This window comes from Anser cygnoides, chromosome 1 (assembly GCF_040182565.1).
Source record: "Anser cygnoides isolate HZ-2024a breed goose chromosome 1, Taihu_goose_T2T_genome, whole genome shotgun sequence".
Taxonomy (NCBI): domain Eukaryota; kingdom Metazoa; phylum Chordata; class Aves; order Anseriformes; family Anatidae; genus Anser; species Anser cygnoides.
The window spans coordinates 209,287,175-209,299,717 of NC_089873.1; the positions used below are offsets into that span (position 1 = coordinate 209,287,175).

The 12,543-nt window shown below is 46.5% G+C and overlaps 1 protein-coding gene across 5 annotated transcripts in view; it reads right to left on the reverse strand.

Annotated features, from left to right (window-relative positions):
* Positions 1–12,543, reverse strand: part of MYO7A (myosin VIIA) — a 94,435-nt gene that overhangs the window by 48,688 nt on the left and 33,204 nt on the right. For 3 of the 5 annotated variants that reach the window (XM_048051049.2, XM_048051055.2, XM_048051053.2), the window contains exons 3-9: positions 11,095–11,208; positions 9,617–9,769; positions 6,655–6,672; positions 3,562–3,746; positions 2,903–3,024; positions 905–1,047; positions 694–807 (exon numbers count right to left, since the gene is read on the reverse strand). In XM_048051049.2, coding sequence (XP_047907006.1) covers positions 694–807; positions 905–1,047; positions 2,903–3,024; positions 3,562–3,746; positions 6,655–6,672; positions 9,617–9,769; positions 11,095–11,208 — 849 coding nt within the window. Of the gene's footprint in view, positions 1–693; positions 808–904; positions 1,048–2,902; positions 3,025–3,561; positions 6,673–9,616; positions 9,770–11,094; positions 11,209–12,543 lie in introns of those variants that run through there. The other 2 variants (XM_048051056.2, XM_066989996.1) reach the window with 2 other exon arrangements.

Here is a 12,543-nt window from a genome sequence, read left to right on the forward strand (position 1 = left end):
CTCCTTGTCCTACCACTGCACTCCCTGATAAAGACCCTCTCCCCCTCTTTCTTATAGATCCCCTTTAAGAACTGGAGAGAATCAATCAGAGAAAAAGCTCCTTGATGTGAGGATAAAAAGCCAGAAGAAAACGTGCTGGAGGTTTTCAGCGATTCCTTGCTGACGATGGGCCAGCCTTAATTACACTTGCTGCTACCAGTCCTGCTGGCTGGTGACAGAGGTATGGAGGGAGTGGGGCTGGAGGTTGCTGGTTTGCTCCGACACCAAGATTTGCATGGACAGGGACATAGAGCAGAGATGATTCCCACACAGTATGCTGACGAGAACACATTATCCAGACACACACTCATCCCCTTGCATCATTTCTGCAAGAGCACTGAGCTGTATCTAACACCCTGGTTATTTCTAAACCAAGTGACCTGGGCAAAACCCAACCAAACTATCCAAGCCTGTGTCCCATTTCATAGAAATAGTGGAAATAATGTGTTTTACACAGGCTAAGGATTTGCTGTCAGCCTGTGAGGTTTGCAGCGGTGGGACAGAAATCCCCCTGCCTGTGACTAAGGCTTGGGAAGGTCCTAACCAGGAAAGCAGCCCCTTGGGGTGCCAAGGAAGACCTCGCATTTCTCCCTCCCATGCTCATAAGCTCTCACCACATCTTCCCTCCAAACCTCTGCTCCGCTGCGCTCTCACCATCGCCAGGTAGTTGTAATCCGTGGCTTTCCCAAGACCCAGCTTCTTCTTCTGCTCCGCCGTCATTCCTCTCAGCATGCAGTAAAACACGTGGTAGTTCCTCTCGTCCTGGGCCTGGGGGAGAAGAGCCACCGTCGTTAGCTCGGCGACCCTAATGTCACCACGAAGGGTGACGGACCCGCTGCCGTGCTGGGCAGACCTGTCACCTCACCTGCCGGCAGACGCGGGACTTCTCCAGCAGGTACTGCTCGATCTTCGCCCCCTCGATGGCTCCCCTTTTGTTGAAGTGGATGTCGATGTACTTCCCAAACCGGCTGGAGTTGTCGTTACGGATCGTCTTGGCATTCCCGAAAGCTGTGGGGAGGAATTGCAATGGGTCAGAGACGGCCTGACGCAGGGATGGTCGTGACTCTGGTGTCCTGGAGAAAAAAACAACTGAACAAATGAGGCTGAAAAGCAGCCCCAGCACCTTTCCCTGACACTTGTCTGGCTCAGTTTCAGCGTGCAGAGACAGGATATACCGCAGATAACTGTCCTCAGAAATAGGGAGAGGAGCATTGAGAATGAGGCATGGGAACTGGGTGAGCTTACTGAGGAAAAAGGGCCAGCGCAGCAGGATTTGGGAAGCAGCTGGTGAAATACAGACAGGTGGAACAGGAGAACACTGCAGCGTGCGAGGTGATGGTGCGGGGAAAATGACAGGGATGCTGATGAGAGATTTGGTGACTGAGGCAGAAAAAGCTCATCCTTTAGGTAAACACAGAGGGACTAAGCCAGCCTCCAGAGGGAGACCTCACCCTGCAAGCTCCATCCTTTGTGCGGGTGCGGGCTGCTTGCAGGAGCAGCATGCCCTTGCATTTATATTTTATTATAATTGCCCTGACATTTATACACGTTATTGGTGCTGGAGATGCATCGGAAATACAAGAGCTCTCTTCCCCTGGGTCGTAGCATGATAAAGTGCATGTTCAGACCCCCTTGTGCCTGCCACACACCACGGGGCTTTGCAATGCCAGCTCCTGGTTGCTGAATCCTGGTTGCTCCTGGACTGAATACGGTTGAAGGATGCTCCGGCGGAGGAGAGTGGAGAGGGAGAGCTCAGCTGGTGTCTTGCTTCCAGCATTATTCTTGGAAACTGTTAGGATATTCATATTTCCATTGATTCCTATGGGGGGCTACTTACCAAGCAAACACTGCTCGCTGTGAGTAGCAGGGGGAGTAAAAATGCCGTTATTCTTTAAGGAAGAGAGGAAGAAAATGATGCTCTTTCTGAATAAATGTAAAGGGCCCATCCTGCATTATGCTGGGAGGCTCAGATCACCTATTTAATGTACAGGCATCCAATTAAAACAGTGGGGCTGGTCTTTACAGTAACAGCTTGCTGATATACACATTAAGGGCAACAAGCTGATTCTTGTTACCAGGTTCTTTCTTGAGCTGTCTTTATTTTTTAGTATTTTTTAATTTTTTGTTATTTTTGTTCTGCATTCTCCTGCTGTTCTCTGGCCCTGGAAGGAAATGGTGGGGTGTGCTATTGTGTACTGCCAGTAAAAGGTCTGTAGGCAGTGATGCTCTGGTCAATTTAATCTCATGTTCTGCTGAACCAGAGCAAAGAACAGGAATAAGATTTTTGCAATCATGATCAAATAAACCCCAAATTAATTATTTAAAGGAAGCATTCATGTGATATCTGTGCTCTGCATGCAGTTGTAATTCTAGCACGGGAAGAGGTGGTCTGATTTTTTCAAAAGAGCTTTGTGTATTTGCTGATTGGCATTTTTGAAATCCCTGACTACACAGATAGTTAGGCAAAATTCAGGTTTCTGTTTTGAAATTTGGGAAAAAATATCCCAGTTTATATGGAAAAGAACATAATTTTTATTTTTAAATTAATCAAAAATTAAAAATCTCAGGTCAGCTGAAATGTTTCATTTTCAACAACAGTTGTTAAAAATATTCATGCAAAAATTGAAAGTCTATATCAGAAGATAATTTTGTTGTGAAAAATAAAGATGGAAGGGTATTCAATTTAATAAATGCTTGCATTGTTGCTTTCGATTTTTTAAATGTTATTGCTTTTTGAAACTCAAAATGCAACAAACAGTGACTTACATTTCTCCATATTTTGTGTTTCCTGAATCTGATTATTTTTTTTAATTTTTAATTTTTTTTAGCCTCAGAAAAATGCCTCCATCATCTGAAACCTCACCTTCCAAGATGGGATTTGCCTCCAAGACCTGCTGCTCAATCCAGGAGTGCTGGCCACTGATCGCCGCCAGGAACTGCAGAATCAGTTTCGTGCTCTCTGTTTTCCCAGCTCCAGACTCACCGCTTCAAAGACAACAGAAACTGAGGTCAGCGAAAGCCCTGATGCACCCCTGCTGATGTCCCTCTCTCTGTCTCTGATGTCTCTGGACCTCTTGTTAATGTGAGCAGGACAAGCCACTAAGGATGAGCTTACAGGATCCCAAAGGCTGGTTGTGTCCAAATGGTAGCACACAGTACAGGACAGCTTCCAGGTAAGACACAGACTTACTTTCCAATTCACATGGCCAAATTTTTGCTTGGGTTTGGGTTTCTCCAGCAAATACCATCATGAAATCAGCACCAAGAAGGTCAGGAAGCACTGCCAGGAGCAATCACCATACCCTGAGCCTGTGGTCCAGGGGTGACTGGTCCCATGGGGCAGCTTCACCACCAGTTTTGAGCTGCCAAAATTCACTAGGAGGCAGACTGAGAAATACTGTGAATGCGTGGAGGGAAGACCCTAATGCCTTCTTCTAATTTCTGATTATGTTTGGCGAGCAGTTCCCCAACTACCAGCAGCCTTTCCCAGGATATGGCTCATTTGGAAAGTCACCAGCTCACCTTATGATGCAGCATTGGTCCTTGTTGTTGCGCTGCATGTTGAAGTAGCAGTTGTCAGCAATTGCAAAGATGTGCGGTGGCATCTCCCCGATCTTCTTGTTGGTGTACAGGCGTATCTGCTCCGGTGAGTAGATGGGTAGTAGCTGGTAGGGGTTTACTGCCACCAGTATCGAGCCGGTGTATGTCTGGAGGAGAATCACATGAAGGTTTATGGGGACAGTGAGGCATGGCTGAGAGGCTTTGGCAGCTTGGATGGAGTGTGAAGGCCAGAAAAAAAGAAATTAAAAAAAAAAGGTGGATGAAAGGTGATGTTTAAGTCAAAAATGCTTGCAGGGTGGAGTGTGGAGCAAAACTGGAAGAGAAGCCCCAAACAACATAAATCAGCTCATATTCATTCCTGCTCATGCACAAAATGGATTCAAGACTTATTTCATACTTCAGATGTTCCTCAGTTAAGCTTCAGGGTTCCAAGTCAACCATAGATGCAAAAATATCCCCAGAGCCAGCGCCCATCCGCACATATCTAGTGCACTGCATGAGAAACCAGGGATGAAAAGGGCCTGGAGACCACTGCCCTCAAACCAGGACCTGCTGGATCTAAATTGTTCCTGATAGAGGTCTGCTTAATCTGTTTTTAAATATTCACAGCTAATCCCTTTTGCTAAACTTCCATCCTCCACTACCATCTCTGTCTGACCGAACCTTTCCACGCTGCAATTTAAACCTTGTCCTGAGAACATGAGGATGGCCCACAAAGTCCTGACACATCCCTTCTCTGCTATTTCTGAGTCATTTTGGAAATGGCCTTTTGTCCATCCCATGCTCTCCATGGCACTAAAATGAGCAAAGCTGTCCTGGGCCTCAGGCAGCAAAACTCTTTGTGGTGTCTGGCTCGTTCGTTTCTGCCCTTCCTGGAGCCATTTCTCTCAAGCCTCTCACTGAAGAACTCCTGGCCTTTGCCATCTCACTCAGATGTAGCTCTGATTTTGGGAGTTTTGGTCACATCACATTGGGATGTCCTTTGCCAACTTCATCCATATAAAAGTTGCTGTCTAGAGCAAGCAAGTTAACAGGGCTCCACCTTGGGCTAACCAAGGGCAGTAGAATGAAGGCTCATCCAGGAAAAAAAAACATCATTCCAACATAAAAAATATACCTTACAGCTTTTCAGCTACATGATTTGAACCCAGAAATAAGCCTTTGGCAGAAAGAACCAAAGTGTCTCAGGCAAGGATGCTCGTGGACCATGAAGACTGTCTCTCCATGCTCTGCTAGCTGCTCCTCTTTTTGTGCATATCTCAAACTTGCTGATAAATAAAACAAGTCTGAGCTTCAGAAGACAGCAAAATAACTACCGGTGCTGGTGGGAGGGCTGGGAAGGGAGAACCTGGCAGCCCCAGGTTGAGCCGCTCCCTGTATAGCCTGTTATCTATCCCACAGTCACGATGGAAAGGGCCTGAGAGGGGTTAGATGATAACTTGTTTTGCATCATCTACACTCACCTACATCTCCACCAGCTCTGGCTTCCTAAAAGACAGCCAGTAGGTGGCAATTGTGTCCTATGGGAGTGATGCTGAAAGCCCTCCCAGGCTGTCACTTCGCAGCCTCATGGCCAACGCCAGAGAAAACTAACAATTTTCTGTTCACCCTAGGTGAGGTTTAAATTCACAGAGGAAATAATAGCCCTGTCTGTAACAGTGGGTTATATGTCAAGAAAGGAAAAAAACTCTTTAAGTTCGAGGACAAAGTTGTCACAAATACAAAAGGTGGAAATTGGCTGTGAAATAATATAGACTGGATGTTAGAAGAAGCTACTGAAGTAAGGAAGCACTGAAGTCCCTGAGCAGCTTTCTGCAGGTAAACTTAAAAATCCAGGAAGGGCTGTGCTCAATTCCTGAGTGGCGTTTTGCCACCAAGATCCCCAGTGACCCCTGACTTCCCTTCTAGTCCTGGGTGAGAGACCTGGGAGACTGTTTTCATATTTTATTACCAAGTTAATTTAAGGGGTATTTCTAATTTTCCTGGAGCATCTTCTCAAAGAAAACAAACAAACAAACAAAAAGACTAAAGACTCTTTGCAGAAGTCTCTGAAATCCTGTGTTTCAGCCACATTGGTCTGCCCTGCCCCAAATGCAGCCAGCGAGCCTACTAGAGGAGTTAACCATTAGTTGCAGGAATGTTTTCTGGATGCTCTCGCTGACCCTTCCCTTGTGATCTCCAAAAGACTTTGTCAGCACAAACTCTCGTGCTATTGTTTGCTGTCCTAGGTCATTCCTAGTTGATGAATACTCACAGTTTGCCCACTTCTCGTAGCTGACAGCATGCAAAACTCTGTCTGCTTTGCTGACGAGGGGCCAAAGGGCGCCTCCAAGGAAATATTGTCTCTTTGGTTTCTATTGCTGGGTGAGAGCAAAGCCTCTCTGCCTTGGGAAAATCAAACTCCACCGAAAGGCAGAGGCTGTGCTGACCACTTACATCAGAAACTGCATCTCAGTGCAAATGCATTGCTGCCTGCATGACCTACATTGTAAGTAGCCCCAAACAAAATCCTTTCTGAGCCTGCTTCCCTCACTATTCACAGTGCCGTAGCTGACTTCATCTGGATTTTTATGGGGTTAAAGCTCTACCAAATGTTACTTCATTTTGGCAACAAGAAAGCAGCAGCAGGCGTTGCCTTCGTCTCCAGATAAAGGGATTTAACCTTGCTCAAAGTTCAAACTCCCACCAAATACCCTTGCTATTCAGCATGGTTTCTCTCAGTGCATGAAAACCAAGGCATGGACAACAAGCCCTCATTGAAGCTTTTCACATTTTGATGCAGAATTTTCTTTCTTACGCGTTGAGGTCATTACTGAGAAGCACTTAAGGCGTTAACCATCCAAGACCACACTTTCCAGCCCTGGGAAGGTGTCACAACTTCACCATGAGGGCCAAGCTCCGCAGCAAATGGGATGGTGCTCTCAATGCATTCGTGAAGCAGCAGCAATGGTATTGCAAATTAAAGGAGAATGCCACGATGGTGAACAGAAACAAGTGATCCGGTGGATGGCATGGCAGCGATTACCCGTGACAGCTCCACGAGTCAGTACTTACCCTCCCGCCGCAGTTTGTCTTACGAGTAAAACGTGAGGGAGGAGAAAAAGGAAAGTTATATTATATAAAATTATTTTATATTTAAAATATATAAATGTGTTATTAGAGCAGAATCACACCCTCTTTAAAGCTAAAGGGATGAGGAAACAAGACAGACAGAAGACCTGCTGCAAAAGTCACCCTTCACTCCTAAGGCTTAGCAATCCTACCAGGCAGTGAAGGCAAAGTCACACTGAGCATCACCATCTTTAAGACAGAATAAATTATACCTCAGATAAAAAACTCACTTTCTCATCGGGCTGGGTATCCCTACGCACATGGCATCCATATGGTATCTTGGCTTTGCAAAATTGCCATCAATATTTATTATGCCTGGCACAAGTTTACTCCTGCTACTGTCACAACTCTTAAAAGATGAGACCTAAGGTTGGGTTCCTGATCCTCCAATAACACACATGCAGACAGGAATGTTTTTTGTGCCTCTCTATCAAGCTATGTGCTCCATGTCATTTCGAGAGTGTCGTTCTGATTTTGAGATTGAATTAAGTGCTCTGTGGGGCCCAGGATCATGGGCTGCTCCCCCAAAGCCGTTAGTGGTGCAGAGCAATCAAAGCACCTAGGACCTCTCTGATGCAAGTGCAAGTGGCTAACCCCACAGAGCTGGCTGGCCCAAGGAATGGCTTGTAACAGAGGAATCTAGTAAAGAACTGGCTGCTAAAAGTCTTGGGTGTGAAAACGAGCTGTTTGGAGGTGCTTATCTCCAAGGATGCATTTCACAGAATCGCAGAATCATGAAGGTTGGAAAAGCCCTCCAAGATCATCTGGTCCAACCACCCCCCTACCACCAATGTCACCCACTAAACCATGTCCCTAAGCGCCACGTCCAGCCTTGCATTGAACACCCCCAGGGACGGGGACTCCACCACCTCCCTGGGCAACCCGTCCCAATGCCTGACCGCTCTTGCTGAGAAGAAATGTCTCCTCATTTCCAGCCTGAACCTCCCCTGGCACAACTTGAGGCCATTCCCTCTGGTCCTATCACTAGTTACCTGAGAGAAGAGGCTGACCCCAAGCTCCCCACAACCTCCTTTCAGGTAGTTGTAGAGAGGGTGATTCTGTGAAACAATGCTCTGCCCAGTGCCCGTTTGTGTTCATAATCCCCCTGGAGGCCCGTGAATAGCTTAGAGCGCAGAGGCAGAGCCTTTGTGAAGGAGGAAGTTTTATCTGCGGGCAATCTGATACTGCACACGTGAAATCTTATCTGGGAACCTCTCGTCACTTAGCGAGGCAACAGACACTTGCCTGATGACACAGGGACCCCCAGGACAGACACAGGCACACCACTGAAAAAATATCCAACATGAGCCCAACTTCTCCACAGGGCAAGAGAGAGCTGTGGACTCTGCTTGGTGTTGCCACAGGGTGCCCACAAACAAGAGAAAAAGGGGCAAAGCTCAATGGATAAATACAAGTTCACTCAATAAGCCAATCACCTGCAAATTACTGGCTATCTGTACACCCTGGGTGGTGTTCAGGTTGCCTGAATTTAGTTATCCACATGAGCATTACATCAAACTTTGAAGCTGGACATGCTCTGAGCTGGAGGTTGGACTGTAGTCTTCAACCCCAACTTCCCTTCCAACCTAAACTTTTCTGTGATATCTGGGGGTGCCTTTTTAGCAGCTGTGTCCCCTTCCTCTAGAACTGAAATTCACCTATGAAAGAAAGAGTATACTTTGTAGAGTCAGGGCCAGGGGGAGGTGGAACAGCCTTTGTAACAGAGTGATGGGTTCTCCGTCACTGCCCAGCTCTAAACAAAAAACATCCTTTCAAAAGGTACTGGACAAAAAAATAGAATCATAGAATCATAGAATTCATAGACAACAAGCAGAAGAAGCAGACTTGATACATAAAATAATGGACGTGGTCTGTCACTTTATACTATCTTGTAGATCAGACTGTATTGCAGTTCCCTCTGGCCTGAAAATCTTGTAATCTCTAGAGCCTTTTAAAAGGTAGATCCCCAAAAGCCTTCAAAGGCATAGCAGGAGCTCAAAAAATACCAAATTTTCTATATTTGCATAGGCTGTTTGAGCACCTTTGCTAGTGGCAAACACACATAGTCTTCAGTTCTGCCCCAAGAACGTGCACCAGACTACCCCGTATATTACAGCACGCTGATGAAACCAGCATGGAGATGTGAATGCTGACTCGTGTCCTGTTTGGGAGATGGACTTTGAGGTGCTGTCACAGAAGAATGGTTCACTTCTGGCTGACTCCCTGTAAAACCCTTGATTTCTGGATATCTGGCTGGGTTGGAAAAGCTGCACTGGGTCTGCTGGATGTGACGTGACAGAGCTGATCTAAGGAGGGATACTGCTGTCCTCAAAGATCAGCTGTCAGGATCCCAGCGCTGACAGGGTATACACACAGATGGGGAGTTTTGGAGCTGTTCTGGGAGCTGCTCACTTCACTGTAGCTGGTTATCCCTTTGTGCACCTCCTCATCCCTCCTCCATCCCTTGCACTTCCAGCAATTGCTGCCTTCACTCACCTGGGCTGAATGAGTTAATGGTTCAGTTGGAAGAAAGCAGAAAGACCTCATCAAGTTCGTGGTCACCAAAGGCTTTAGGATTACTACAGCCTGCACGTGGCCTGGGTTAAACTGCTTATTGTGTGTACATAGACTTGATGTGTGTCCTAAAAACTCCTGCAGGGGCTACATAGGGAGGTGGGAGGGACTTTGCCCATTTCTTATGGCATGGGGTCTTCAGCTTGCACTGGGGCATCCACAAACTTTGCAACATCTCCTCTACAGGAGGACAACACATCGGGGCAGAAGCCCTCCACCATTTGGGTCCTAGAAACCCAGCTTATCTGAATCAGGGATCCCTCCCCATGGGTTCCCCAGGGCTAAGGAGAGCTGGGGGTGAGGAAGAGATGGATGTGGGGAGGACACTCACATAGATGAGATGCTCTCGGTAGCGGATCAGCAGGTTCCTGAGGATGCCCGCCTCGTTCAGGTCCCCCAGGCGGATCATGTCCTCCACCCCGTGGATGGAGGTGGGATGCATGGGCTTGATGTGGCTGGCATTCTGCGGGGAAATCCAGTGCTCCTGGAAGAGGATGAGGGCAGAGAAAGATAAGTCACGGGAAGAAAGGAAAGGTCTGCCCCAGGCAAAAGGACCGGGTGGGAGAACATACATGGGAGAGCACGCAGACCACAGCTCCTATCCCCAGGGCATGACATTTCATTTGAAAGATTCAGAGCAGAAGAAGGAAAACATTTTTTGGTTTACTGGAGCAGCAAGAGACACATGACATTAGCCATCCTGGCAGGAACACAATCCAGGGCAGTGCAGGCGTCCAGTGCATCAGGGGAGTTTTTAACAAATACCAGTCTGTTCATCCCTTCACACAACTATATTTCCACATCACTGGTTAACCCTCTGCCACAAAATACTGCTAAGAAGAGAAAAGATGTTTTAGAAAACGAGAGGGAGGTGTACAGGAGTGGTAAATTACAATTTTATTGACAGAATGCCATTTAGATGGGTCACTTCTAAAGGGCTTCCAAAGCCACTGCAAATTGGACACAAGGATCTGGCTGAACCAAAGCTTCTCTCTACCATTCTTGAAGGGAAAGAGAGCATTCACAATTACCTCAGATGGGATAAAGAATGATAAGGGACGGGAAACCTCCACAGTTCACCCTCTGCTTGTGATACAAGTGTTCCTGTAAAATAGCAATCACTACAGAGGTAGAGGTGGGAAACTGAAGGAGAAATTGTCTTTGGGCATGTCCTGTATTGGCAGGGGGTCAGGAAGGACTGGGTACAGCAGAGGAACAGCAGCTGGAGGTGGTTTCTCTCAAAGCCCTACCCATATGTGTTTTGGAGGCTCTGTCATCATTACACTCAAGAAGCTTCTCACGATTTCACTCCCAGTACAGCCACAGAAGGAGGAACACAACGTTATCTCATCTTTACAGTTGATTTCTAAGGATATTTCTAAAGCCATCAAGACCCTTTCATCATGAGCATCCTTCCTCTTATTTCTGGAAATATTGGAAATGAGCAAAATTAGATCCGTTAACTGTGTTTGAATGGGAATGTTGTGTTGTCTCCTTTTGGTGTTGTAGGTTGCTCCTCCCCAGCCTTTGTAAACTCTCCCCACACTTTGATTTTTATTTTATTAACTTTATTTTTAGCCTGCGTCTTCCTTGGCAGGAGTTTGGTTCAGAGCTGGGACTGTCTCCAAAGCTGTGGCCCCGTTCCAACATCCACTGGTTTTAATGGTGTGAATCCCGTCATCTTTAATGAGATTCGAATCGAGTTTTGCTTTCAAATAGCACCTGAGATCATGCTTTTAATCCTACCTGGGGCTTATGCATGCACCAGACATAGAGCTGAAAAGCAAAACCGCAACCCTTTGTACGTACATTGCCTTCGTCGTCCACAACTTGGATCTGTCCGGAGTCACACAACTTAACCACCGCTCCAATGGGGACATCGAATTCCCGACCGGTTTTGAGGTCCATCCACACATAATCCCCCTGCAACCAAAGAGAGGACAGTGACAACCGGTGCTGCAGAAGGCTCAACATCCCTTGGGATAGAAGACGCTGAAGTTTTCCACCCAAAACATTGCTAAAAGTCAAGTGAATTCCTTTACAAACCACACCACCCCTTCTTCCCAAATGTGCCCCGTGAGGCTGAGCAGCGGGGTGGGAGCAGCGCTGGTTTTTACCCAGCTAAAAGGGGATGAGTAAATATGGGAGAGGTAGGGATCCTTGCTCTGGAGGTCTCCCAGCAGCAGCAATTTGTAGGTGGGCTCTTTGCACGCGATGCTGCTCAGTGGGTTGTATCTGCTGGGAGTGTGTTGGTCGGTAGCTTCCTGAAGACCTGCAAGCTTTTAGCATCCATAAAATCAAAGGAAGAATTTAGTGACAAATAGCATGAAAATCTGTGTCCTTTTGAGTTTCAAATGTGCCACCTCTTTCATTTGAGACCTCTTTGTTTTTGTTTTGGGAGACAGAGCAAGCAGTTAACCCCTATCCACCCACTCCGTGTCACTGGTGATCCTACAGACCTCTGCCAGTCCTGCTCATCAGCTCTGCGGGTATTAAATTACTCGAATGCAAAAAGGCTTTTAAGAATATTTTTGTTCCTCGATCCAAGAGCAAAACCAAAGACAACCCAAAACCAAAGTCCCGAGCAGGATTTTCTGAAACAAGGCGGAATTATTTCCCATCCCTAACCTCAGTGTGACGAGGCACTCCAATTGGGAGCTACCTAGTTAAATTATCTTCAGGCATCTTTGCAAACAACGAGAAGAGCAAATAGAAGGAAGGATCCCTCTGCATGTGCACTCTTATAAGCTCTTTGAGTAGCCACTACCAACCTTCTCCGTGGACAGAATATTTATGGATTTGGTTTGACCTCGGAGGCTGATGAACAACCTTCAGCCCCACTCTGGGCAGTGGGAATTGGAGATGTACAACAACAAAAAAATGGTCAAGCACACTTCTGTCAAGTCGCCACTCCCTAGGACTTCAGATAGATGTTAACTGGTGAATGTCACAGGGATGTAAGGCTATACCCGGGGACCAACACATGGAGAAATGCTACACACGAGGAGTCCCCAGACATTTTATGGTAGAATCCACGCTTGGCAGCTGATTAACAAAGTCATGTTGCTTACATGTAGCTGAGGAGCTTTTGTCTGTGTTCCCTTTTCCTCAGAAGGCCATGCTACAGAGACGTAATAAATATCTTCACACAACTCATTAAAAATATAATATTCAGATATTTTTCTCGTTAGCTGTCTTATCTCACATCCTATAACTTGGTGGAAAAGGATTAAAAAAATGCACATGAATGCAGTGTCA